This window comes from Pyrgilauda ruficollis, unplaced genomic scaffold (genome assembly GCF_017590135.1).
Source record: "Pyrgilauda ruficollis isolate IOZ18807 unplaced genomic scaffold, ASM1759013v1 scaffold21, whole genome shotgun sequence".
NCBI lineage: Eukaryota > Metazoa > Chordata > Aves > Passeriformes > Passeridae > Pyrgilauda > Pyrgilauda ruficollis.
In genome coordinates this window covers 90,434-118,384 of record NW_024520318.1, presented here as the reverse complement: position 1 = coordinate 118,384, position 27,951 = coordinate 90,434, and the positions used below count along the sequence as shown (strand labels likewise).

Sequence of the window (27,951 nt, the reverse complement as noted above, 5' to 3'; positions counted from 1 at the left end):
GTAGGAAATGTACAGTTACAGATTGCTGAGAACCAAATGTCAGCAAAAAATAAACAGGCAATCAAGAATGAGCCTTTTGATAATGCAGGTCCATCCAGGTTAAAAGCTCATACAGGATCTCAGCTGCAGGAAACATAATGCAATGATCTCTCTCTTTCTCTCTCTCTTTTTTTCTCTTGAATTTTTGTGGCGTTTAGGAATGGGATAGAGCCAGGTAACTATTAGTCTATTCTGAAAAATAACCTCTTGCTTCTGTTTCAGTTTGATGCTTCTGCATCAAATTTGATGTTGGCTACCAAGTAGTTGGAAAACCCACAAAGACATTTACCAGAATGCAGTTTATTTTTGAGATTTATCGTGTAGGGATTAGTGGTTTATTTTGTTTTCTAAAGGCATGGAAGTAATCCAGTTTGAATGCAAAACACTGGATTTTGTGAAATTGTTAGAACTGCAAGCTCAGGGTTGGTTACAAGAGTTTTTTCTTTTCACTTTTTTTCAAACAGCAAAATAAAATTTGGATCTTTTTCACATATATGTTTTCCCACAAAACTATAATGTAGCATGTTTTATGACAATTTATGTGCTTAGTCTTGATTTATTAAACTTTTTTATTTTTTTCGGTAAATGGTTAAAACTGTGGTCAGAGTTGACTCACCTTGAGTAGATTAGTTATCACTTGTGTTAATATTTAATGGTACGGTACCAGGCTGTACCCTGTTCCTTTCAGAACACTCCCATATTGTTCTGACAGATAATGGATCTCCTGCATTTTTACCAGGGATCTGGGATGAAGTGTGCTGTATGATCTCAAAGGTGCAGTGTTTCTGCTGTGTTTATCTTTATGTAGGGACTGCCATGGATCCTAACAGTGCAAACATTCAGATTCCAAGAGCCTAATCCTGCTCTTACATGATTAGCAAGAAATTAGAAATAATTTTTTTTTGAGATCATTCTAGTTAGTTATCTGTGTTTCATTGTGAAAAGTATGCTGAGCATTTGAAGCTGGCCTGAGGTCAAGGGACAGTGGCGGACCTTAGAGTTCACATTTTCTGTTTTCCTGTCCGTCCTTAAGCTGTCTTTTCTACCATCTCCTCCTGTCGCCAAGGCCAGAGATCAATTGCACCCCTGAGATGTGCTGCCTTTGCTGCCATTTCCCCGTGGCTCTGCCTCCTCAGCTGTCTCCTGGTCGTCCCCCATGTCCCCATGCACAGCACCATCACCTCTGCAAGTGGGACACTGATGCAAAGAATACTGCAGCAGGTGTCTCTGTTCTACAGAAACAGGGATCTGAAAAGACACCACGACAATATACAGACTCATCCTCTCTGGCACTTTGTTAAGACTCTCCAATTTCTTCCCCTGCTCCCTTTGTTGCGCCTTTGGTACTTCTCCAAGAGGACAGAAAACACATTTTTGGTAGCGAGGAGTGCCTTGGCTGCTCCAGACTGCAGGCTCCTGTCCATGGCCCTGGCAGCAGAGCTGGCCTCCTTGTGGCTGGGGGCACAGCAGTGCCCACCTGAGCTTCCACCAGCACCCAGAGGAGCTGGCATTTGCCACTGCCCTTTGCAGATGGGCTGAACACATGTGGTTTGAAAATCTGTAATTTGTAATTTCCACCACTGGGCTGGTTTTCATACTCATTAGTTCTCTGATCCAGTCCAAGTAAGACCACAGGAATGCTAGGACAAATATCAGGAAATGAGTGTGAACAGGATCTCAGAAGAATCCAGGGAGTTTACTGTTGGGGGCTGCACTGGTGGGCTGGGTTGCATCCAGCTGTTATTGACAAGAGAAGTCCCTGGTTAGATTAAGTGCAAATAGTTTTATTAAACTCTTTTTGAGGTGTCTCTCTGTTTCAGTTTTTCCTCTTGGACTTCTAGTGGTCTGGAGTGATTTTAAGACTCCAGAATAAACTTACATATGTGGTACTAAGGGTCTGTTTTATAACATTTCTTTTCAAGTTCAATGTGTAGGATATTTCTATATGTTTGTCAACTTCTTGGTAGCCAATTGTCACACCATTTAGAGGGGCTGGGAATAACACTACCTTTCTAGAATGGGGACTAAAATTATTTTTTATCTGGTGAATATGTTTCAAAATCTTAATATACTTTTACAGCCCAGTTGTAGCAAAATACATTCTTTTAGATCATCACCACTATGTGTCATAGTACCTACTCCAGGTTGCACTTAAGTGGCCTGTCAGGATTCGCCTTGGCTCCTCTGATGGTTGTTGCTGCATGATCTTGTGCAAGGGCTTCAGCTCTTGTCACACCCCAGCCTTTTTTGAGCAAAGCTATTGTATACTCTTGAAATATACATATCAATACTAGCTCAAAAGTACCTGGCTTGCTACATGAGTTGTCATCTTAATACAATGAGGTCTTTATTCTCATCTTCGTCTTTGTATTTTGCTGTTTTTACTGACTTATTAGTCTCTTTAATTACAATGTAGAGCTCATCCTGTGAATTTGACAACAGCTTTGAAAGTGCTAAGCCCTTTTATATGTTCTTTTTCATGGGATGAAATTGCCATTTCTCCAGCATTGAAGAGCAGAAGAAGCTCTACTGAATAGCTGTTTCAGAGCCATGTTTACGCTCACAGGTAGAACCAGTTTCTTGCAGACACAGCAGATATGCACTTCGATTTTGCCAAAACTCCTGGCTTTTCTTAGTTTTCTTCTCTCTTTAAATGAAAGTCACTGAGGGACATGGGCTGTTCTATTTAGGCAACAGAGTAAGTGACCTGAATTTGAAGATGTTGAAATCCCCTTGGGATTTGGTGTGTAAACAGAAACCAATTTCCAGCATGAACAACAATTCAGCAGGAATGTACAAGTTGTATGTCTTTCCAGGAAACACACGTAGTCCTCATGCAGAGATCTTCCTCTGCAGTTAGTGGTGTTAGTAATTTGGTGCTTAGCCTGGCTCTGTGTTCCTTCACTGTTTCTGTGCAGTCCCTATGCTGTGCTGCTCACACAAGAACATTCCGTTTCCTCCCTGAAAACAATGCCCTTTTTGCCTGATGCTCTTTGGGACAAGCTCAGGTGCTGATTTTCTATCTGAAGCTTTGACTTGACAGACAGCAGACATATCTGCCCTGCCTTCTCCCTTGTGGAGCCTGTGGAAATCGCCAAGGAATTCCCTTGCCTGTTCAGCCGTGTTATGCTGGAAGCAGTCACTATGAATGCACTGTGCTTTTTAGATTTAAATGGTGAGAAATCTGCCACTGAACTTGATGGTGTGTACTGAGTGGGTATTTTCCCCCTGTTCCACTTGAAAACAGGAAATCTTCTGAATAATGCTGGTAGACAGTAGAAGTGATACTTCCTTAGTAAAGGAAGGTCATATCTGTAATGATGCATTTAGGTCATATCTGTAATGGTGTGGAAACAGGTGTTTTCAGAACTTCTGTTAGTCTTTAAAAAGTAACAAATATGGGAATTTTAAGACAAAGGCTTTTTAAAAAGTGATCTCTGTTTTCTTTACTGTCACAATCATTATCCCTGATAACAGGCATTTCTGCTAAATGCATAGTGGGTGTTACAATGTAGTAAGACTATTAGGGAAAAAAACACCAAAAAAAAGAGACCAATATGTTTAGTTCTATATCATATTCTAGGGCATTTGATGCAGAGAGAATTTGTTCCCAAGTTATTTTTCAGTTGGAATACTTCTACCCAAAAGGTGTAGGTATGACTGAATGTCTAGGTATGCCTTTTAAGTACTATACTTCGAAAAGCAGAGTTGCATTTTTAAATTTTTTATTAGATATTTATTTCTTATTAGATATTTTGGTTTTGCCTACTTGTTCTTCCTAATATTCCTCATACTTCTGAAAACTTGTGCATTTCTGTTTTATAGTGAGGCTATATAATGATAGTTGGGTTGCAAAATGTGTAGGAAAAGGGAAGGCTTTTATTAGAAGTTATGAGCTGCATTTTCTCAGTAGGCAGGTCAGCATGCTCTGCAGACCTGCCTCTTAGACGCAGTACCCTGTAACACCAAGGGCAAACATTCCCTCTAATCCAGGGCTCATAGGAAAAAGTTCTTAGTCATTCATTCAGTGGCACACATTGCCTATTAAGAGGTATTTTTAGAAAGAAGCAGAAGTCCACAACATGGCTCACAGAGACTATTTTGAAATACCTGGCTACATCCACACCCATGCTTGTAGCCTTTACTTGAGGAAACTTTTTAATTCCATCCATGATAGTTGTGTCCCTGTTGAGCAACAGAGGACAGACTCTTAAACATAATGGGCTGCCTGTTGGGCAAGTGAATCAACTATTTTCAAAGAGGGAACATTTGTGTGCTGAGCAGTACTAAAACCAAAACATCCAGGCACATAGCATCTTGGAAAGCAGACATAAAACTTCACAAGATTTTTGTAGACTTAGCAAGATAATTTGTGTTAGCTTGAGGTCAGGATGATGTATGCTGGAAGAGGAATGGAAGTGCTTGATCTGTCGTGACATGGTTTGTAGTGACACCGGCAAAGGCACCTCAGAACTGACACTAATGTCCAGCAGGTATGGGGATAACTGCATCAGAGCCTTGCACAGGGAGAGGGAATTCCTTCCATTGGGATGGATTTAGCTGGCTACTTGAGTTTGTTGTTGGCTGGGAGGAGTGAGTCATGCCTTGATCCTGTCAAAGAAAAGAGGTAGATTTTGGAGGTTGGGGCAAATCAATGTGTGCAGAGGCACATTTTAAAAGTGAAGTCAACATCACTACTTTTAGAGTACAGATGTAGGAAAAGTTGGGATGCCCACTTCTTGACAATAGATCATTAAAAAACCTCCTCAACATGAGGAAAGTCACAGGCCTTCCTTAGCCTGAGGGCTTACTAGACCACATCTTTTTGTCAAACGCCTTATCAGTAGGCAGGTCGTGCTGGCTGTGCTGCCTTCTTGTGTGCCATCTCAAGAAGAAAAAGGTTTTGAGAGGCGCCCAGTACAGCAGAGCAGCAGCAGCCCAGGGAGCTGTGTCCCGCAGCTCAGGACTACAGGAACAGTTTTCCCCAAAAAGTAGAAGTTCAGGTGTGAGTATATTTGGCAGGATTTACAGGGCACCTTGCTTCCACTGATGTCCTCTTGTAAGAAGATTGGCACTCCAGGCTTTTTATTTTGTATAGAGATCATATGCTGAAGGTAAAAAAAGAGGTTTTTCATAACTTTACATATTTCTTATAAACTGTTTTGACTGTTACATATAAGCAAATTTCAAGTGCATTATGAAAATCACCCTTCTGTAACTCATCTGCAAGTGAAATCTATTCTGTGTGAATGAAAAAGATTTCCCTTCATGTAGCAATAACAACAGTATTAGAACTTTCTTACATTGGATTGGGCAAATTGGGTTGCTATTGCAGAACCCTGTGCTAATTCATAATACTTATATCTTATTCTAAAAGATTGATTTAGAGAAGTGGGGAAAGACTACCTTGCTTTTGGGAGTTTGTATTATGAAGGAATACATTCACTCTGCTGTTTTTAATACAAATTTCTAATAACACTTTTTTTTTTGTTTTGTTTAAAGCAGGAAGAAAAAAGCTTTTTTTCCTCCCTGCAGCATGTGAATGTTTGGGAAATGCCTCCAAATAGAGAAAGAATCATAGCTTTGACTCTAAACATTTTGAAGGGTTCTAATATTAAAGGTATGTCTTTTATATCCAGTAAGAAATTTCAGAGGCATGTATTTGTTTTTCAAATCTGATCAACTCTGAAAGTGTGATTCAGACACAGAGGAATGAATCCATAAAAATTTTCAGCCACTTGCAGCTCAAAAGACATATTCCTTGACACAGGTAAAAGGCAAGTGTCCAGATCAGGTAAACTGTACATTGAATAGTTTTCTACTTCTAATCGAAGTGTGATTTTATTGGAGAGAGGTTCTTAGTATGAGACCATTTTGAATTCTGTGTTGAAAATATTATGTTTCACAAGCTACAAAATAAATTTTGAAGAAAATTTCCATTATGATTTAACCAATTTTTATAAAGAACTTTATACCTTTTTAGAATTTCTCATTGCTAACTACTGCACAATGCTGTGAGCAATATGATGAAATTAGTACCTTGAGCTACGTGAATAATGCCTGGATACACAGTGCTTTTTACTGCTCTTTACATGGCAGTGCAGTAACATGGGCCATGTCGCAATGTGTAACATGTAAATGTGTAAATCTATTGCAATTGTAGCTTTGCTGCTGCTGTTTTCAGGTGCTGAGGCTGTGGGACTCCACTTCACTCAGTCTGTGCTGACAGACAAGGTACCTAGAAAAACAGCCTGCCCAGATCTAAGGGGTGCTCTCAGCTGATTAACTTTTAGAGATATTTTTCTCCTCCCTTGCATATTCTGTGCTATGAGGAGGAAATCTGTCACTGGGGACTCTAACCATATTTGTGCAAATGATGGTTATCAGACTTCCCTCACAAGTATTTGAAGTATGTCCCTGTTAAATAATTTGGCTAAAAAAGTTGTCCATTTTTATAACATTAATCCTGGGATTTTTATAACATTAGTCCATGTGCTATTTAAAAAAAATAAAAGTAGTTAGAAAAAAGAAAATAACTATTGTTAAAGTAGTAAAGCAGTAAAGACCTATTAGAAACAAGTAATCTGTGGATTGTAAATCAGCTAAAAAGTAAAGAAAGGGAAGAGATGCAGTGATATCTTTAATTTTAAGCAAAAGTTGGAAAGTGTCAATTAAAAAAAATCACTGTGTAATGATTTAATATTTTCCTCTTGCTGAACAGTAGCATAAAAATTTTTGCCTGGACAGTCAGAGAATAATGAAATGAAAAAAAGTAAAAATGAAAAAGAATTGGTTTCAACCTTAGATCTCAGTCATCGTGATCAGAGAAGCCAATGAATGCTACGGCACAGCTTGGAGCGATTAAGTCTCTGCATCTTCAGGTGCTGGTACCTCCTGGCAGGTGTTTTTTTCAGAGCTGATCTCTGTCACATGGGGCAGCACGTGCAGTACCAGCAGCATCCCAGCCAACCTTTCTTCCTTGGGTGAAGGGGAGAGGGAGGCTGTCTTCAAACACAGAGGACTGCAGCTCTCCCAAGGGCTCCTCTGCTTTCTGTGGCAGATGTGCAGGCCCAGAGTTTCTGTGCCCAGCTGAGAGCCCAGCACGGCAGGAGCTGTACCAGTGAGTGTGGAGCAGAGCATGGAAGGAGGACCTTACGGTGATGCTCTCCAAACACCCACCACGCCATTCTGCTTCCCAGCGAGCTGGCTGTCAGCAGTCATCTTTCTGTTTAAGGCTTTTGTTTCATTAGTGTGTTTGAAGGGCAGAAATGAAATATTGGAGGCTGATGGGGTTTGCAGTCAGGTTAAATTCAATAAGGTCCGTGCTTAGTAAGATCTTGCAGCTAAAAATCATCTTAATGCTTTGCATAATCACAGCTTTATAAAAGGAACCAAAGAAAATCCATGAGCACAGTGATTACTTATGCATAGGTAGAAATTACCATGTGTGTAAGTAACAGGCGGTGTTAGTCTGGGTTTGTGTACTTTAGATAGATATGTTTATTCTAATTTATTGTCAGGATTGTATTTGAACCTAACCAATTATTAGTTATAAAGTTGAAATGTCTTATAGATATAGGCATTATATAGCTATTAGAGGACTTTGACTCCTTACAACTATTAGAGGACCTTGGCTCCATGTAGTATTTTGTCTTTCATATGACAACACCTATCATTTCCAAGTGTCTGTCTAAACCTTGGTGTGTCTCGATTGTTTCAGATTATCATAGAGGTATGGAATCAGTTTATTAAAGCCCTCTGGGACCATTGAGTCCAATGATTCCCCCAGCACTGCCAAGGCCACCCTAACTGTTGTACCCACGTGCCACATCCACACAGCTTTTTAATCCCTCTGGGGATGGGGACTCCACCATAGGGCTGGTCAAACCTTTTGGCTAAGAAATTTTTCCACATATCTCATCGAAACCTCCCTTGGCACAACATGAGGCTGCCACCTTATGGTTTATACTAATCTGGAATTGCTCTCCTTAAAGTTCTCCAGTGCTGTACTAGTGTGAGACATCCAGCCTAATACAGTCCTTTGCTTTAAGAAAGTGGGTATGGATTAGGATCCTATTTTTGTCATTTGCCTGTATGAATATATCCTTTGGTTCCAGTAGGACAGTTTACAATACGGGGGAAAGTTTTGTCTTATAGGTATATAGTAGTTAATTTTTAACTGAGACAGAACTTTTATGTGTGCTAAGTTTTCTGTGTTCCAAGCAGTAGGAAATCTAGCTCTGAAAATGTATTGCCATTAGAATTGAGATTAACTGCTTTACTGTGGTGGATCCTCGAGCTAATGCCTTGAGGCCTGCTCTCTAGTCAAATGCAAAATGGGCTTTGGAACAGGACTGGTTCCAGACAGCTAAGAACTTAGACCACAAGTGAGAAAGTACTTACCAATAAAACATGTTCTAGTGCTGGCGAAGACTGTTTAAGAAGATGTTAATAAAGTCCAAACTATACTACTCTTACATGACAGGACAGTTAATTTTCAGATTTTTAAAAATATGTATTTTCTATTTATGTTAAGCTCTGCCTGACTAAAGGAACTTATTTTTGTTTCACACAAAGCCTTCTTAATGCAAAAGGAGAACAGGAATGGAGTTCTAGCCTCTTCTGCCTGTTTTCTCATTCTGCAGAGCAGATGTGAAGTTCCAGGAGAGGACAGACTGTCAGATGTGTGTTGGCTGAGTCTAGGAGGTGAGGGTGTTGCGCACCCTCACTAGCCCCAGCTGCTCAGCCTTTTGTCTATAGTTCACAGTCTAAGTTCCACCTTGTGCCTTAGTTCCATGCAGAGCTATGTAAATGCAATGTTGGTGGAGTTATTCTTGCAGTGCTGTGACCATAGGTGAGACTTTTTTCTTTAAGGCAAGGAAAGATAGAAGTATCTCTCATGACTTCTAAGGTCCTGGGACTCCTTATCATTAAGATAAAATGACTCCATTAGCAGTGCAAAGTTATATAGCCCTGCCAACTCTGTGCCCTCTAACCAATGGTGATTACTTTACTTTTTCCTCTTTGTGAGTATAATTTACAATGTTAAGGATGATCTTTGAGATCTTTGCAAGATGAGCTTGTAAATTTTAGGTCTTCATTTTATTTTGATAGAAAAGTAGAAATGTCTTATGTTTTTCAGATTACTGTTTTACAATCTTAAATAATTAAAAGCAAAATCCAGATTCTGTCTTGGCAATATTCATTCATTCATTCATGATCCTAGTGTTATCAGAATTGAGTTACTAGCAATAAAATTTAATAGAACCTTGTTGTTGACATTTCTTAGGAATGTACTGTTCAGACACTTGTCATGGTGTAACCCAGCCAGCACAGAGCTTCTTGCTGACTCTGCCCTTGATGGGATGGGGTTTTATAGTGAGAAAACTGATGGCTTGAGATAAAAAGAATTTAATAATTAAAATAATAATAATAAATTGTAATGAAAATGGACAGTAAACTAATTTCTGTTGGGATAATATTTTTATTCATTGCACGTTAATCATAGGCTGGATTAATCAGCAACCTACTTTAAAAGTCTGCATGTGAAGAATGCTGTAATGGCTTTGTAATTGTAATGATTTCACAGGACGCATCTTAATTTTCCTTGAGCCCTTTGTATGTCTCTAAGTAGTGCTCCTTTAGTAACCCTATGTCTTCATCTTAGAGCAGAGTGTAATTTATCAAAATCCTGGGAGTCAATGGAGTGTAACACACAAAAGCCCAGGACGTTTTGCCAGACAGGCAAATACTATTGTTGACATGGTTGCAGTTTCCTCTGCCTGACGGTGCCTGCCTTTTTGGAGGGAAATTCTGTCTGATTGAGTGCAGACGCTGGGGAAGGACTGTGGTATGTTGATTTTTTGAGGGTTTTTTCCCCTCACCTTTAGAGGAAACTTCCGGTTTGTTTTGTTTCCTTTGTGCTTATGGAGAGCAGAGAGCAGGACTACTTTTCTGTAAAAGAGGAAAGTTGGTTTATTTTCTTTTTTAGCTTAACGTTTGTAAGTCTGTTCTTGGAAGAACTGTCTTTTCTAACTAACACCAAATCCCACCGGTCCTGTCGAAGCCTCAAGGTGTGTCTTGGTGGGCATGATGCCGTAGTTCAGTTCCTCTTCCCGTGAGAGTGCCCTGTGCCTGGCTCCCGTGCCAGCAGGAGCTGTTACCGAGCAGTGCTCTCTTCCAGCAGAGGCAGACGCCTCCCAGCTGAAGATGGCATTTCGGGTGCCGCTGTGGGAGCCCTGAGCTCGAGGTCATGGAGGCCAAGGCCTGCCAACGCGCCCAGCAGAACCTGTTTGGTGACAGCCCCATTGTCACCAGAGGGAGCCGCTGGAATCCTCGGGGTGGTCCCTCTTCTGAGCGCCGGCACAAAGTCCCACGGGCAGGATCTGACCCCTGGACTCAGACCAGGCTGCGGGGCAGAATGCTGCTCTGGAATGAACATATCTGTATTTCTGCAGCGCTAAATTCCATGTTTTGGTACGCAAATGACACAGCTGCTTTTAGCTGTAATTATAGTACAAAAGAATAGAAAAGTTCTAATTCAGGAAATAAGTATTTCCCCATCCTCCAAGCCAATTACAGTTCATTGGAAAGGCACCATGTCTGTGAGTTTGAAAACCCTTGTGAATGGAGCAGCTGTAGTAGAGAGCTGTATCTAGTACCACATGGTAGATGTGTTTTGTAGATTTACAGAGCATATGTTCTCCGTTGTGTTATTCCAGTATGTTACCTTAAAAAAAGGCTAAGAATTGATTAAATGATAATCAACATTAAATGTTATTTTCTTCTGCTTTTCTCCCTTAAATGTTGCTTACATGAAAAAGGATCCTCTGTAGACTAATTTGGTTTTTAATAATGGTTTTTAATTGGTTCTTTTAAATTGTTTTTTTAAAATATTTTAAAAATAATGTTTTGGAGGTTTTCCTAAAAATTCCATCCTACTAAAAATGTGTGCTACCTTTGTATAATATTTTTGAGACCCGTTGGAGGAACATGACTGTTAAATAGTTGGTTTTATCATTGACAGCCATTTTAAGGAACATCTTGTAGCAAAGATTCTGTGTGCTGAGTGTATATTGTTAAATGGATTTCAGGATTCCAGTTTGAATAATTATAGCAAAGATTGATGGAAAGGTGGGATTGCAGTTTAGGAAATCATCTTTTAAGAGTCTTGTGGTCATGTCTGATATGCTTTTCTGGTTGTGATGTCTGATTCAACTGCTACTGATGCTGAAAGATATGCAAGTAAAGACAACATGCTGGAAAATCAGTCATTCTAATGTGAAAGACATGTTAGATTTAAACATTCCTTTCCCATCCTGCTGCTATGGAATCAATATGTAGACTGTTCCCAGCCAAAGCAACAGTTGTGGGATTGTTCAGCAAGTATAGTTAAAATATTTAATTGACATGAACTTGCTAATGGCTAATTCCAGATGCAAGATTGCATGAGCAATGTATGAAGCATATGCTAAGGAAAAAAGCAGGCAAATAATTTGGTGCTTTTCAATTTTCTATTCTTTTTTTGAGCTTACAGGTCTAAAATACATGGTATGATAGAGGTAGTCTTTTTGGTTTTTTTTCTTCTCGATTAGAAGTTCACTACAAACAGGATCACTTTATGAAAAACACAAAGGTAATTAATGACTGCCTTTTGCACCACAAGACCCAAACCCATAACTCTGGTAATTTTTGTTCCATGTTTTCAGCATTTGTTTTTTGTGGTTGCTGCAAGGGAGGGGAGACATCAGAGACACACTGCGAGCCATAAGACCATCTGTTCCTTGTACTGTGCTATGCAGACTTTATAGGCTAAGCTGATGCCAGTTTTCTGATCCATACACTCATTACAAACACACAATGTAGAAGAGAGAATACTTGTAGTATAGTGATGCTAATGCCTCATGCTTGTTTAACTTTTGCAAGAGCATCACACTTTTGGGGATAGACTAGAAATCTAAAATGCAAACCTGTGTGTAAATAGTACAGTCCAAGGGAAACAAACTTTTGCTGGCCACTTTTGCAAGGCCAAGGTTTCACCTACAGGCTGTTGCAGAAATAGAAAAAGGATTTGTTTGTCCTATGTCCTACTTTTATCTTAATAACACTGTTGGAAGAATTAATGAATGGAGGCTACAGCATGGTTTTTGTATGTCACCAGAAAACAGTGTTTGAAGTGGTTTATTTGATTGTGGTATTGCAAGTCCAGGGTCAGTAATAGTTGTTCTTAAGTAAGGTTTATGGGCTCTTCTTTAAAGAGACAGATTTCTGTACACTCATTTAGGGGTAGCTCTGCCCTGGTTGTAAGCTTTTCAGTCTCCAAACTGGTAGGTTAAATGGAAAAACTACTTTTGTTGCACAGTTGCTGACTCCTTCTTAGGTCAGCATTATTACTAATAAATGAAATGTTCTCTGTATGTGTCAGTGTGTGTTGTTACATAGAAGTGTGAGCACTCACTCCACTCTGACTTCTATGGTTCAGATCAGATTTCTGTCTCAAAGTGATGACAGAGATAACAAGCAAGCAAAGCACGTGCATGTGTGTTACAACTGTGTTAGGAGCAATTGCTCTCATAACAACAGGTAGTTGCTTGTGCTCATAAGTAGCTCATTAGTTCATCTGAGGAGTTGCGATCTAATTAATAAAAGTAATCTGGAGACTTTCTTCTGTCTGTGGGCAGGAGACCATAGGCACTAAGGGCTTTATTATGAGCAGTTTCCTCTTGTGACTGTCCAGGTCGGGTTTGTCAAACAATGTACACTTGAGAGGCGGTGAGGACAGTTACAGCTGCATCACGGTGTTTTTGTGGATGATTACTGGAAAACATGGGTAATGCACCATTTGGACATTGGGAAATGGATGGCAGCATGGATGGGTCCAAGGGAGTTGGAGTTGTCCTAAGGTCACCAGGAGCTCTGTCTGCACAGCTGGCCAAGAGTCTGCCCTTAGATTAGCCAACAGGTGACCACACATTCCCACTATCTTCCCAACTATTATCTGAGCTAGCATTGGCCTCCATGAGCAGCAGCCTATTAAACAGTAAAAGACCAAAGGAGAACAGCTTGCCAGAGAATACAAGTGGGAATTAATAACTTGTGTAAATACATATGTTGTGTTGCTCAGTTTTTCCAAATAAGTCTGTGAAGCCCATGCCATTATTTCCTTTGCTGTGTCTCACCTGCAGATGCCATACAGTTACCACATCCTGTCAGTGCTTCCATGAGAGTCACTTTCCTCCATTAACCTTTTTCTGATGGTGGGTGGGACCACCAGAAATTCTGCAAAGAAAAGTTATATTCTGGTTAGACTTTCTGGTAGAAGCTGTACCATAGGGTGTCCAAATGGCAGTGACATTATTGAAGCCTCCTTGATTCACACCTGACCAGATATTTCAACGTAAAAAAATTGTATTTGCATCAAATACAATGTTTGTTTTGTTTCTTTCTTTACAGTGTTTTCAAGGTTATTAGAAGACATTTTAAATATAGAATTGATTTTAAATATAGGGAGTTCCTGATGATGTAATTTTTTAAATGAAATATTTAGAAAACCATTATATAAGTTGCAAATAGAACAAATTTACAAGTTTTCAAATAATTTGTTAGGGCTAGGGTTTTAAATCCATGTCCCACAGGCGATATGTTGGTGCGGTTGTTGAGGTGGGGGGAAGTGTATTGTGTGGTGAGTTTTGGGGAAGGAGTGGTTTGGGCTTTTAGCCCAACAAAATAAAGGAAGTTTTCAGTTGAGCGTCCGTCTTCTTCTGCAGAGGAAACTTGCAGAATGATGTTTAGGGTTGTTTTAGTCATTAGAGGTGGAGCACACAATAATGGCCAGCCTATGTTTGTACAATTGGAGGATATTTCTCATGATGAAGGAAGTGTCCAAGGTCAGCATCTACAATACCCGGAGAAGTTACATCACAAAGCCACAGCTGCACCAGCCTGCTCTCTGCCCCTGCTTCACCCCCCACCTTTTATTTTTGCACACTCTTTCTCAGCTTAAGTGTTCCACGCATCTTTTGCAAGAATACCATGGTTTTGACTTGGGCTTGTGTCTACTGTGTTATTTAGCTATTAAACACATCCCACCCCACCTTCAAAAACGAAACCTAAGTGGTTTTTTTTAAAGTTTCATTATAGTCTTCTAATATCCTGTACATTCCCAAACTCCATTTGTCTAGCTTCTGGTTTTGCAACGAGAATTACATTGTACTGTGATGATGGCAGCAGCAGCACCACCTAGATCTAGTCTGGGCCTGTGCATTTTACTTACCTCCTGTCATGTGATGGCAGGAGGCACGGCAGCTCACACCTTTGTGTTGAACTGTATCTGAAGAAAAAGGCTCTGGGCTCGTTTAGAAAAATTTGTGAGGGAAAAGAGAAAAGACTAAATCTTAATTTTTATAGCGCACTTTCTGTCACCATTTACTATGGAAATTAATGTTACTGGTACATGAAGCACCATTTGGAAAACTTGGATATAATCTGTTTCTTTCTTGGCATTTTTCTTTTTGTGTGTGTTTCCATACACAATATTTCAATGCAAGGACTCTCTTTTATAATCCTTGTTTTATGCAGTATTTTTCACAAGTGTTTGCTTGGTTTAGCTGTTACCAAACCATTTACTAATTGACTGTTTATCTAAAATATTGTTGTTTTATAATGGAAAGAACAAGGATACTCCTAAGAAGCTTACCTGTTCCTTTTATTTGTTTTCCAACCTCCTGGTGAGGTTTTCTGTTGTTCCATCAACAGGATAGCAAAGTGAGAGGTTGCTCTACATAGTTCTCATTGCTGTAGACCTTTTTCTGTTTATACCCAAAACTGTGACTCAGTGCTATTGAAGTCAGCCAAGTCTCACCCTGGCTTCAGGTTGTTCTGAATCAGCCTATAAACCTAAAATTCAAAGCTGCTTCTAACAAAGAAAACAAAGCATTTTTCCTTCAGTTCCTAACAGAACTTGTGTTGTGGTTTAAGCCTGTTGTTCACATCTAATCATGCTCACCAGTGATTATTCCAAGCATCATATGTTTGTGTGAAATTCCCTAGTATTCAGTATTTCCTTCATTGCATCCAGTTAATCTACAATTAATGCATTTTAAAAGGGTGGTGGTGTCCTGCCATCCCTGCTCTCTCCCTCTGCAATTGGGCATGGTGGTTAGGAAGGGTTGTAAACGTCATCTAGGTAATTAGGTAACTCCTGGTATTTAAGGAGGTGAGAACAAACACTGATCTTCTTTTAGGTGTGGACAGGTGTGAGGTAGATTGAATTGGACAAGTTGAAGGAGGATTTTTAAAGTTGAAAATATGTGTTTTGGAAGGTGTGCTAGATGTGTTGGTTATAAGTTGCTCATCCTTGCTCTCCTCTGCATTGTGGCAAACACTTTACTTTATTTTCCCAATGGCGAAACAAGATTTGCTTCAGAGCATCACCTCAGCAAATACGTGGAGTGCCTTCATGGCATTCTAGGTGGAGGCTTTCTGGTAAGTAACAACCTAGTGTCTTCTTTCAAGTTTATTTTGGAGGTACTTGGTACTGCTCTTTCTCTACTGGTTACCTGAATTTATTCATCAAATGTCTTGTCAACAGGTGTCTCTGGAGTTGTATAAAAAAGTTTTATTATCCCATAGCTACAATTAATTATTATTGGTTATCTTATCTACAACATTATGTCACTTTAAAGCTGAAAAAATCACAGAATCCAAATGCAAAAGTGAAACCAAACCTCTCAGAGGTCACAGTTTGCATAAAGGGCTAAATCTTAAATTTTTGTTATATTATTGAACCACTTTCCTTTTAAATGTCCCTAAATAATGAGCATTTAGATACAATTCCTTAATTTCTATTATCTGACATGCTGACAGGTATTTCTCTGCCTTAGCTGTTTATTCAGAGGTGTTGAGTGGTAGTTGTCAAAGGTTTGCATTTGAGTAACAGGATGCAAGGACTGAGTGTGTTCATTATAGGATGTCATTAATGTGAAGCTCTTATTTTCTACCTTTTCAGTTTTGTAGACCACACTGCAGCATATTTAAGACCCCTAACTCCAGGCTTCTCTTTTCATCTTCTTTTAGAAGTCCTCTTAGAAATAGGTTATAGGTCCCTTCCAATTCTTAACACTATGATTTTATGATCTCAGGGTGTCTGCAAATCACAGGTTGAAAACAATTGCATGCTAAGGTGTTTTGTATTGTGAGAGGTACTTACAGCTATATTACAGTCCCATTGGGACCTAGAGTGGGACTTTCAAAGTCTGGGCTTTACACACAGAATAATAGAAATGGAACCAATGGAACTTCTCCTGCAGTGCACGCTGGACTTGAAGCACTGGGGCTCAGCATCAGGTTTGAGTAAGGGTTGACAAGCATGTGTCTGTTCAACAGGATAGTTATTATTCTAGTTTCATGTTAAGTAAGTCTGTGGCATTTGCAAATAACTCTCTATCCTTTCTTTAGTTTTTTTACGGAGTACTCTTGGGTGTAGAGTCTTTATAAGTGGGCACTTATGTTAATGTTAAGGGCTATTATTGCTTGTGGGAGGATCCTCTTTTTAATCAGCGCCTTCTTGTTCATTCAGCTCCTTCAGTTCATTCTTGATTTTATGCTAAAAACTCTGGAGTATTGATGGTTTATGCTTCTCGTGGATAGCTTCTTCTTTGCTACTTTGCATTTCTGTCACTGGTTGTGAAATCTTGGAAAAAAAGTAGATGTCTATAATGAGATGTTTTTCTGAATTGAGCAAAATTTTACTAGACTTTCTACTCTAGTCAGACTGGTTTGTCACACAAGTAATGATGATTGCTCTTAAGTAACAAGTATATGGGCAGCAGCTGTTTTTCAAAAATATTTATTTTGTAGTCCTCTTTGGAATAAAGTTATTGCCTTTCTTTTTCTTTTTTTTTGCAAAGCATTTATTTGCAAATACAGCCTTTAATGAAAAGAGAAAATTTTAAAGCTGAAATACTTTAAATATAGCAATACCCCAACAGTCTCTTGCTGTGCTTAAGTGCAATATTGCCACAGTGGCAATAGAAATATACCTGTCTGGGGTTGGTGATGTCAGTAGTGAGATGTGTTAAATAGGAGTAAAGCTGAATCACCTGTACAGCTGACTGCCAAGAAGCAACATAAATGAATGCAATTTGAAGACTGTGTCATATGTGCCCTCTCTTGGCAACCAAAAGGAACAGTGTGGGTTTTTTGCTCCATACCCAGGTACTCATTCCAGCTGCAGTGTTCATTGGGCTTCACAATGATGACTGCTGTGGGTGCTTTGGCCATGAGGGCTGTGGAAAGAGCTGTGCGGTAAGTGAGCCTGTACATCCCAGTCCCAGGTAATCCCAAAGACAAGGCAATGGCTGTGCTGAAAGTTCACTTTTATGTCTGCTCTGCAGATGCTGTCCTCAGTTCTGGCAGCCTTTGTTGGGATCCTTGGCTCAGGATACTGTATAATCATTTCAGCACTGGGCTTGTCTCAAGGACCGTATTGTCTTACCCGCCTAGAAAGAAACTGGATCTATCCTTTCACTGACTCATCTGGAGGGTAAGTCATCTGTTCATGAGGATGTTCTCTCTTCCCTATGTACACATGGGCTTTATTCTCATACCTTTCAGCAATGTTCAGTAACCATATACCAAAATCTATTAATAACTTTATCCTTCCCACTTAGAACTTAACAAATGGCATCAATTATCCTCACTGCTAGAGTATAAAACCAAAGCCATAAAAAATATATATAGGTGATTAAATCGATAGATCATATACTACTGTTCATGTCCATGAACATCTCTAACAAAATATAAAGTTTTAGGACTTTGAAGGATTTACAGACTAGGAATAGTGGTTGTTAAGATATTTGTCTTATTGTTTGTGTGTCGGTTTTTTCAGTCTTACTTCTGAAGATGCTTTGCACCAGCATAAAGTGGCACAACGCTCACATTAGTGACAATGGCATAGAATCTCATAAATGAAACTTGAGAAGATTTATAAGAATCTTTGTATACTGCAGAGCAGAGAGGACAAGAAGCTCCTAATTATCCCTAATTAAGGCTCCCCTGCAAAAAGTGTCAGTGTGCTATTCTCCATTAATGCACATAAATCCTGATGTGGCTGCTATCATGGCATGCTTGTAAAGTGTCTGTATGGCTGGCAGCCTCGAGGGTGTATCTAGCAACAGGTTATGGCTGATGCCAGACTAGAGGCAGTTGGAGTACTAAGAAGCCACATAAAGCTCTTTGCAGCAGAGTTTGAATTTCATATTTCACTTGTATCTCTTGTATGTCTTGTATTTCACTCGTATCATTCCTCCTTCTCCATCCTCCTGACTGTGACTGAGTGTAGAAGAACTAGTCTAAGTCCTTGCTGAAGGCAAGTGCTGGTGTTCTCAAGATGTAAGTGGGCAGTAACAGCTGAAACACTGCAGTACTTCACCAAATTTGTTCTCATCCAAGTGAGCATATGAGGGCTGAAAGACAGCAACACAGGAGAGAAAGTGACCCATTTGCCTCAGATCAGTGACTGCTATCTTTAGAAAAAAGGCCCAGTCCTGCAAAGCTCTTGTGATCATTTTGAGAAAAACCTTTGCTCTTTCAGCTTTCTTGAGTTTGTGTCTCACTTTAACAAGCAATTGGAAATTCTGCCTTTATAACTTAGATTATTTTTTAAAAAAGAAATCAAGATTTAGCAAAAATGTGTGGTTGATATTTCAACATCTTCCTAAACAAAAAAAAACCTTGCATGGAATAAACCATTGCTTTTTCTATTCCCTTAAGGATCTATTTCTAAGGGAACCTAGCCTATTAGGACTCCACAGAGTGAATATCCTCAATGCAGTTACAGACTAGACATAATATGGTTATAGTATATGGTAGGTATCCTATTCTGACACAATGTTAATATGCTTTTAATTGCTGTGTACAGGTACTTGTTTGAGTATAACAAGTGGTCTGAATGTCAGGAACCTCAAAACATCGTGCAGTGGAATGTCACCCTCTTTTCCATCCTCCTTGTTTTGGGAGGAATAGAATTCATTCTGTGCTTCATACAGATAATCAATGGCATTCTTGGAGGACTGTGTGGGCTGTGCTGCAGTCATGAGGAGGTAAGTAGTTTGCAGATATACCCATGCTTCTCAGATGAGCATGTAACTTGTTACTTATACTACTGTGGAGTTTTACTCAGCAGTTACTTTATAGGTATTTTAAGCAACAATTCCCTGTACAGCTGTTTCTATAGCCCTGTTGTGATTAGAATTTTAAGTAGTGTTTGATCACATGCTTTCAGCTGATTCCTCAGCTGTCACAGTCCTGTTAATCTGCCTGAGAGCTAGGAGCTAGAGGGCTTTTGTCTGTCCAATGACACATGTGATCATCACCACATTGCATAGGTGGTATAACTGAGATATGGATCTCCTGGTGGTTGTGGTCTTTGCCTAAACCATTGTGGTGTTGTGTGGTGCTTGTTCTAACTATATTGTGTTAGCTTTGGCTTTTGTGCACAGCTAACAAAATTTGCAGACAGATCTGGAAGGTTTTTGAAGGTGAATTTTTTTTTCTTTTTTTTTTTTCTTTTTTTTTTTTTTTCTTTTTGAGTGAGGAAAGGAAATTTTCTCAAAATTTCTTTAAAGCCTTGTTAAATAGTTTGGGCATATTCCAAAATCAGTATCAGAGTGCTAGTGTTGGAATAACCATGGCTTAAAGTATGAATCAGATATAATTTATATCACACACAATAGGTAAGCATGCATTTCATGTTTTAATTGACACAGTTGAGTGCTGGGGCTCTTTCAAAGCTATTGCTGCTTTCTTCCTTCTGTCTGCCTTGCTCTAACTCCAGTACAGAAGAGCTATGCTATGGTTTTCTAAATGTGCTCAGGTTAATTTTGCATTTTTAGTTGGAAATAATATTAGCATTCTTTCCATTAATATGTTTCTTTCTTTTTGTTCCCCCCACAGACATATGTTTGCTAGAAACCTGACAATGTATTGACATCGGTGCATGTGTGTGCTGTAATGAATATACTGTGGATTTTTTTTTAAATATTCCAGGCAAACTGAAATACACATTGTTGTCAAACTCTGCTGTTGCCACGAATTTAACTGACTTAGGGCCTTTGTTGTTGGAGTCATATGCAGGTTTTCCACTAACCTGCCTGAACTGAAAAGCAAGATGTATCCTGAATATCTTTGGTTCATTTCATATTGGTACAGGCAACTGCCTTAACACATGTCACTAAAGTGGCTTTATTTATTTTTCTCTTTCTACTGACACAACGGCTCTGTACTTTGTCTTGTTTTCCCAATAAAGTTGTTCTTTCATTCCGATCTTGGAATGGATACAAACCAAATCCAGCGTAGCCTGGATGAAAGGTTTTGGTCAGCTGGACCAAAATCAAAGCAGCAGTAAAATATGGATGATTGAGGGTTTTCAGGATTTTTCTATTCTATTTCAGGATTTCCCTTCTATTTCACAAATAAAGATTTGTATTAAAAATATCCAGGAGGTGTCAGTGATTCCTTCCCTGCCCATGCTGAAACACTGCTTGCCTGGCCTGGTCTTGGAGTAAAGGACAGTGGTGACATGAGAACATGGATTTAATGCAGTCAGGTTATAACCTGTTTTTCCTCTCCAGCAGGCTCTGCCAAAGTGGGAACTGCTTCCTTGCTTGGTTTGGCTCATTTAACTGAAACAGGTGTTTGTTCATCAATAAGGGTTCAACAACAGCTCTGGGTCAGATACAGCAGCACATGTGGAGACTTAGTCCTGGGTCAGGGCTGGTAGCTCCCAGCCAGGGAGCTGAGTGGGTCCCTGCAGATCTGAGCCCAGCTTAGCCCCTCCTGCCCTCCCAAGGGGGATCACCTCCTGGTTGCTCCAGGACAGGCCTGAGATAAAACAAGATGTGGGCATGACTCTTGTTTTTTTTGCCTCAGCTACCCTCAGGTCTCACAGCGTTCAAGGAATACAGTCCAAATTCAGGTCAGTAAAGACAGATTAATCTGAAATACCTGACTTTACCAGTTATCAGCCTGAAGGCATTACTGTACGGGCCTGGGTAAGAACCTCTGAAGTGTAGCTTGTTGAACATTAGAGTGAATGTTTCACCACAAGTACATCCGAATAATGTGCTGCCAACAGCATTGCTGACAAAGCCAGCATGGCAGCATTGCTGCTGGCAATGGCATTTTTCAAGTGAAAACCAAAATGTGACATGATCTTTATTTCAAAGAAATGAGGCTCCGTTTTGGAATTTAGCTGTTCATATTGTCTTTGAAAATGAGCAAGTTAGTTTCTATTCATGGGAGAAAAAGCAGTTCCAATGGGTGTCAGTGCATGCTTAGGCTGTTTGTAACTAGGAGAGTGGTCCTTAAAGATAGCCAGAAACTTCAGGTGTATCTCAGGCTGTCTGCACAGTTAAGTCTGCCCTGTACAAATACATACCTGAAAAAAGAAGTGAACTATGAAAGCAAAATTGTCTATGTATATCTACACCAGCAAAACAATTCTCAGGTGAAAAGAGTTTGTATCTAGAATCTCAGGATACCTGAATTTTGTATGAGTACTTATTCATACCTAAATACATAGAAGTAGTTGAAGGACTTTAATGTCATTTAATGGCATTTCTTTGTAGCGTCTATCCCTGTTCCTGCCCTGCTATGGGAGGGAGGAAGGAGAATGTGTGCATGCACATAAATATACACACACAATTCCTTGCAGCTGTGTGATAGTGTCTTTGTGTGTGAAGATGCAGTTTTGAAAAAAATATCTGCAAGTTTAAATGGGGTGTGGAAGGAGAGAAAGTGGAAAAGAAAGTCCTCAATGGAATAATGTATAACTACTATGTAACTTAAGGATCTTCGCCTTTATTCTTGCATAATGGTTATTTGCTTTTCTGGTACACACAATTACTTAAAGAACTGAAACAATTTTGCAATATATAGAATTCTTATATATAGAATGATTAGGCTAGGGTTTAGACTTGAAACTTCAGCACAAATGCATGCAGCATCAATAGATTCCTGTAGCCCTAATGCACAGCATTACTGCTCACTATTTATGTTGTCATGTAAAAAAATGGCCTGCTGGATTATTTTGTCGTCTGGTGCATAAGACAGTGTTTTGAGAGATTTGTCAGTTACATTGTGAAGAAGTGATTGGTTTAGGTTGTATTCATATCAGCTGGCAGAGAAGTGACACAGAGTAAACATGACTTTTCGGTAACAGGCTTGGAATCAGTTCATGAATAATGACAGCAATGGGAAAGTAGTGTTTGCGACATCTGATGCAAGATGCTTGAGAAACTGGCTTACAGGTTTGCTTAATTCTTAGTATAAAGTAGTTGCTTCCTGTTCTAGTGGCATTGTGTGCCAGAAAAATAACCACACTGTAATCTGGTATTTGCAGAGCTCAGTTTAAAAAAAAAAAAGTCAGGAAGCAGACAGCTGTACTGTAGAACAAATGCTGCTTCAGTCATAATTTCTCAAGTTAGCTTCTTCTAATCAGAACAGGTTATAATGGAAATGGCATTAAATTTGATTATAAAATAAGATGCTTGCTACTAATTTTGGCCTTTGCTTTTAAGAAAATATTTCAGCCAATTCTATGATTTTTGAGTTCTGTAGTAAAAAAATCAGTCATGGGGATTGGATGTGCGTGATTTTAATGCAGCTGTTTTCTCTGCTCTCTGTGGCACAGTGTTGATGACATGAGTTCTGTCTCTGCCTATGAGTCTGGAAAGGCAGTTTTGCTACTAATTCTGATTAGAGGAAGACCTGAAAAAAAGTATCCATGGTGGTGAGGGAGTAAAACAGGAAACATGAGAATATCAAGAATTAGGACTTCAAAATGAAGCCTCCTAGGAAAAGAGGAGAGTCACAGCAGAGAACAGGTAGAAAAATAGTGTAATTGTGTGAGTACCACCCTGCCCATTTCCTTGTGTGATCTCATATTAAGCAATAGTATGGAATTAGTTACAACATGCAATAAAAACAGCTTTTATGAGAGGATGAGAGAAGCCTCATGTGTGAAGAACCTGAAACAGCTCACAAGGAAACATAAGGAAAATATGTTGGGATGTCATTGCTTCTAAAAACAGCCTTCCTGCTTTTGATAGAGGCCCCTTTTTTGTTTGTTTTGTGGTGATTTTTTTTTTTTTTTTTTTTTTTTTTTCTCTGGCTGCAACTTTACTATTGAGTAAAGCATAAGGTCATTCTCAAGTTACTTTTCTGGTCACTCAGGTGTAAGACTGAAGGCTTTGCTTCTTGGGTTGTGCTGCAAGTGTTCAAACTGCCCTGGCTCTGTGTTACTGGGATAGTGTTTAGATGCTCAGAGGTTGGGGAATGATGACATTGACTATGGGAAAGCTGTCTGACTTTGGCTTTGCACAGTGCAAACAACAGGCATTTCAAAACAAGAGCCAGACCTTTTGTCCTGCACAAGAAGTCACGTGTACATAGGTCAGGCTTGTAGCTGTGCAAGCTCAGCTGTAAGCACAGAATGAAACAATTGGAGAAATAGCAGGATTTAATTTGCAAAGCACTGGAGCCACATAATGCCGTGAGAAAGAGTAGTTGATTAAAAGTGTGAAAATAAGTCTGCCTTGCAGTTTCTAACCAGTGTTATTTGGGCTTCTACAGTCTCTGCAAGATGGCCCAGACTCAGCCTGCTGCTGCAAGTCAGTAACTCACTGTTTCCCCCTTAGGGTCCTCTTAATAAATCTCTGTACTATAAGGCAAAGTGTGGTCTTTTGTACAGAGACTGGGCATATTTACATTCTTACAGCCCCCTTCCCCGTGCTGCAGTAAGGTTGAAAAACCTTGCTTCTGTCACAAACTATGTTGTAATTTGTGTTGTATGGAGGAGGACATTTTTCAGCAGTCACTAGGAAATGAGAGCTTTGAAGTTCCTTCCTGAGTCTGATTCCTAGACATATTTCATTTGGAAGATCACAAAGGAGGATCTTTTAGAAGGGAAATGACTACATAAAGACGTGCTTAACACAGGACAGTGAGTTTACACAGTGATATTCATGTGTTGTTCTGCTAACTGTTATGCACTTCTGTTCCTGGAATCATACCCCAGTCACTGGTTCCTGTGAATATGAAATGACTGAATCAAGCTGGGGAGGTCAAAACATTTCTTATATTGAAGGTCTTGTAAACTTCTATTAGCTTAGAAGAACAAAACTTCCAGAGTTCTTGAGAGATGGCTTTGGAGACATGTGGAAGCTGTTTGAGTTGCCTGCTGGTACCTCTTGCACTTTGGAGTATTGTTGTGAACATCCTCCTATACTTTCCAAACGGGAAAGCTCTGCATGCTGCCAGTTACCAGCTCCCCAACCATGAGTGGTATTTTGAAGGCATCTGCTTCTCAGGTGTGATGGTAAGTGCTCAGTCTATGGATTTTTAATGAATTGCATTCTACTGCAAATCATAGTGGATTACTCTTCAGTAATGTAATTGCTTTAAAAAAAGACCGTATGGATTACTTCAACAAAAACCCCTGCAGGCAGAAAACTCAATCAAACCGAAAAAAAGTTAGTATACTGAATGACAAGTTATATATGTTATTAAATGCAAATGATTTTGCAGGGTGTGTTGAGGTTTTTTTTCTGCTGTCTTTTTGTTTATATGTAATTTATGCTTGTATTATGGAGGCAAACAGTATGTTGATTTAATCACCTGTGAAGGTTGAACTAGAGCTCTTTTACCCAAATGAAAAAAAAAAGAGCTTCTCATAATGGTTCAATTGTTTTTAAGAGCTGTATGCAGTCCACTGAATTTAGAAGACTGAATAGAATTCACAGTGCATCAGATACTACTCTTGTCAGACTAAATAGAGAGAATTGCCTCATTGTGATTAGCATAGTAGGATTTTCTCTGTTACATTTGTAATATGCTCGTCTGCAGTAATAAACTGCCATGGAACTGCCTGCTGTTCATGCTCTTTACCATGTTCGTAAAGCGCTGTAGCATCAGGAACAGAAGGCAGTTATGTGATCAAAGTGCATTGCACACAGCCAGTACTTCAAAGGGTTTATCTGCATAAGTGAGGGGTTTATATGAAGGTGCTGAACTATTATTAAAACATTAGACATTCTTTTGAAATTGTATATTCTCTTTAAAGCAGAAGAAAAACCTTCAGTTCTAACAGAAGAAAAAAACTACCAGACAGAGGATTCAAACAGAAAAACAGTTGCAAATTTATTTTAAAAAGTTAACTGCAACAATGGCAGTGATATTTTGAAGCATTTTTTGCCTTAAGATTATTACCAATTCCTTAAAAATGCACGTATCGTTCTGTTACAAACCAGTCAGCAGCATATGAGAGGATAGTGTTGTGATTCAGGAATATTCTCTTCTCATACTTCCCTTTTCAAACCCATGCCTCTCTGAATGGCAGTTTGTGGTTCTGGAGTCCAGATCCTATTTATCAAAATTATTCTAGGATCAGGCTTAAATAATCCAATAGTCTGGAGAAATCAGTATGGATACTTGACAAATGAAAGTCCGGGTGAATTTAATCAAAAGTTTGCATTACTGACTTTTTCTAGAGTGAATGTGCTGGTAAGGAAGGCAGTACTCTGATTTGTGTGCCTGTGTCAGCAAGAAGATGTTGAACGGATGTGTTTGTATCAATAAAATATCCTTCTTTTCGTTGGTATTGATTCTTTTGTTTGTGACCTTGGTGTTATAGTTTCAGCTTCACTGGTGTAGCTGTGCCCCAGGTCATAGCACTGCACTGTGATGGCAGAGGCTGTACTCTTGTCTTTCAAGTACAAGACACAAGTACAGCACCAGCCTACTAAAACCACTCCAGCTCCATGTATGCCTTAAGTAATTGTGCTGTGCTATGGATCAGCTTTAAAATATCAAGACAGCAGTAGAGAGGCCAGTTCCTGCCTTCCAAAGGTGAAGGAGACTTTGGCTTAGTATCTACAGTTATCTCACTGCCCTTATGATGTCCTCTTACAGATCCTTCTTTTGGCAGTAATTCTAATAACACTGGAGTGTAGTGTGTTCTATCGGTGCTGCCAGAGTGAGAGCTGCAACAAAACCTACAGGGTGAGTGTGTTTTATTTCTGTGCATCACCTTACTGTTTGTTTCCTGCTTCCTGCTCCTGCTCCAGCACATCCTCCTGCCCTCTCCACTGCTCTGCTTTCACTTCCTTTCGCAGATGATTCTAAATTGGGTTGCAAGGTCACAGAAAATGTAGCTTCTTTCATCTGAAGCATAAGCAGGATGAAAGAAAATTAGACACACGCTTTCCCCAAGTCCTTGTAAAATAAAATAAGAACATAGAATGAAGCACACCAGCTAAATAGCTTCATCCCTTTGCCTGTATTATTGAGAAGTGGTTTTTTTTTTTTTTTTTTTTTTCAAAAATCACTCAATACACTCTATCTGGGATGCCAACATATTTAATACACAGCTGCATTCCTCTGGTATTTTGGGAAACAACTTTAGAGAAACATAAGCTTAAAAACCCCACCCAAATAATATATAATTTATAGTTGTAGAACTGTCTTAAACTCTGTCTTCATCTTTATTTTGTATGTGTATTCTTACTATTTTTTACCTGCTATTTTTCTTTCTGAGTTTTGAAGACTGGAAAAATCAAATGTGAAATTCAGCCCCAAGGAAGTAGCTAGACAGACTGAATGATCATATTTGCTGTTGACACTATCCCCACAAGGTAATACTTCTCTCTCTCTTTACTTCAGAGTTTTATTTCTATTGTGCTAGCCCTGCTTGGAATTGCTTTCTCAGGATACAGTTGCATCATTTTTACCCTGCATTTGATTCAAGGCCCTTTCTGCAATTCATCAAGTGGATGGAATTATATTTTCAAAGACACTGCTGGGGGGTAAGAAACATTGGTGTAACTATTCTGGAAGAAATTGTTTACCAAATCAGTAGTCAGAAACATCCTTCTTACTTCAGCCTGGTATTTCTCTAACAGGTACCTCACAGATTACCCTTCCTGGTCTAAGTGCACAGAACCTGCTAACATAGTGGAGTGGAATATTATTTTAATCTCGATTTTGATAGCTCTCAGTGGATTGCAGTTGATCATCTGCATTCTCAAAGTAGCTGCTGAGTTGAAACGAACACTCTGTGGGACCTATTCTGTTTTTGTGCAGGTAACAAAACATCTGAGGTTTATTTCTTCAGCATCTCCTTGTCATTGTACCTTCAGCAATTTCTCTCAGTTGGGGACCTACCCTTTTGATTTATGCATTCTCTATGCTACAGCATATTTTTTCCAGAGAATATGTACTGATAATGCATTTGTTTGTTTTGATTCATGCACTAATTTCTTGTGGTATACAGAGGCTGGTGGCTGCTCGCTCTGACCTTTAAGACTAGGACTGAGAAGAAACAAAAGTGGTTAGGAAATTAACACAGATGCCAAGTCCATTACTATCATGTCAGCAGAGGTTGAACACCTTTATTCTAATATTCAATTTACAGACATTCTTATTAATGTGTGGCTTTCACAGCAAGGATGAGAAAGATTAGCACTTTTTTTTTTTCTTGCAGGCTGGGCTTCTCTGAAAATGGTGAAGAAATTGTTGCTGCTTCTCCCCCATCCCCAGAAGAAGAGAGAAATGGCCTCTCCATAATCCATAGCAGCAGATTTGAGTGCTACAAAGAAAAATGATACCCTTGTCCTAAATCTCTGTCCATCAAACTTCTCTGTTTTGGATGAAGTATATTTGAACTGTCTGACATCTACATTTTTCTTCACCTGTCCTGTTGCACTTGGCAGGGACACTTCATTTTTTTACCCTTCAGCTTGTTGTGACAGTAGGGATGTTTTAATATAATGGAACTGCTTTTGTATTGAAATCACCTTATTGTTTTTTCTTAATAAGCTGCTGTAGAACTGCTTGTGTACTCCCTTGTCATTGCTT

General features: G+C 39.3%; 2 protein-coding genes across 2 annotated transcripts; both read left to right on the top strand.

The window, feature by feature from the left end:
* Positions 1-15,285: 15,285 nt before the first annotated feature.
* On the top strand, positions 15,286-20,007 carry TM4SF1 (transmembrane 4 L six family member 1). Its single transcript, XM_041467972.1, has 5 exons — positions 15,286-15,522; positions 17,254-17,343; positions 17,433-17,581; positions 18,959-19,139; positions 19,993-20,007. The coding sequence occupies exons 1-5, from the start codon at positions 15,346-15,348 to the stop codon at positions 20,005-20,007; spliced, it is 612 nt and encodes a 203-aa protein (XP_041323906.1). The 5' UTR covers positions 15,286-15,345.
* A 4,014-nt stretch (positions 20,008-24,021) lies between these two features.
* Positions 24,022-27,923, top strand: TM4SF18 (transmembrane 4 L six family member 18). Its single transcript, XM_041467775.1, has 5 exons — positions 24,022-24,415; positions 26,008-26,097; positions 26,758-26,900; positions 26,997-27,177; positions 27,578-27,923. The coding sequence occupies exons 1-5, from the start codon at positions 24,239-24,241 to the stop codon at positions 27,590-27,592; spliced, it is 606 nt and encodes a 201-aa protein (XP_041323709.1). The 5' UTR covers positions 24,022-24,238; the 3' UTR covers positions 27,593-27,923.
* The last annotated feature ends 28 nt before the right edge of the window (positions 27,924-27,951 follow it).

Coding starts and splice junctions, on each gene's coding strand:
- TM4SF1 (XM_041467972.1), top strand. CDS start 15,346: ATGTGTTTTGGAAGGTGTGCTAGATGTGTTGGTTATAAGTTGCTCATC. Junction 15,523..17,253: donor TTCTAGGTGGAGGCTTTCTG/GTAAGTAACAAC, acceptor CTCCATACCCAG/GTACTCATTCCAGCTGCAGT. Junction 17,582..18,958: donor TTCACTGACTCATCTGGAGG/GTAAGTCATCTG, acceptor TGCTGTGTACAG/GTACTTGTTTGAGTATAACA.
- TM4SF18 (XM_041467775.1), top strand. CDS start 24,239: ATGGCTTTGGAGACATGTGGAAGCTGTTTGAGTTGCCTGCTGGTACCT. Junction 24,416..26,007: donor TCTGCTTCTCAGGTGTGATG/GTAAGTGCTCAG, acceptor GTCCTCTTACAG/ATCCTTCTTTTGGCAGTAAT. Junction 26,901..26,996: donor TTCAAAGACACTGCTGGGGG/GTAAGAAACATT, acceptor TTTCTCTAACAG/GTACCTCACAGATTACCCTT.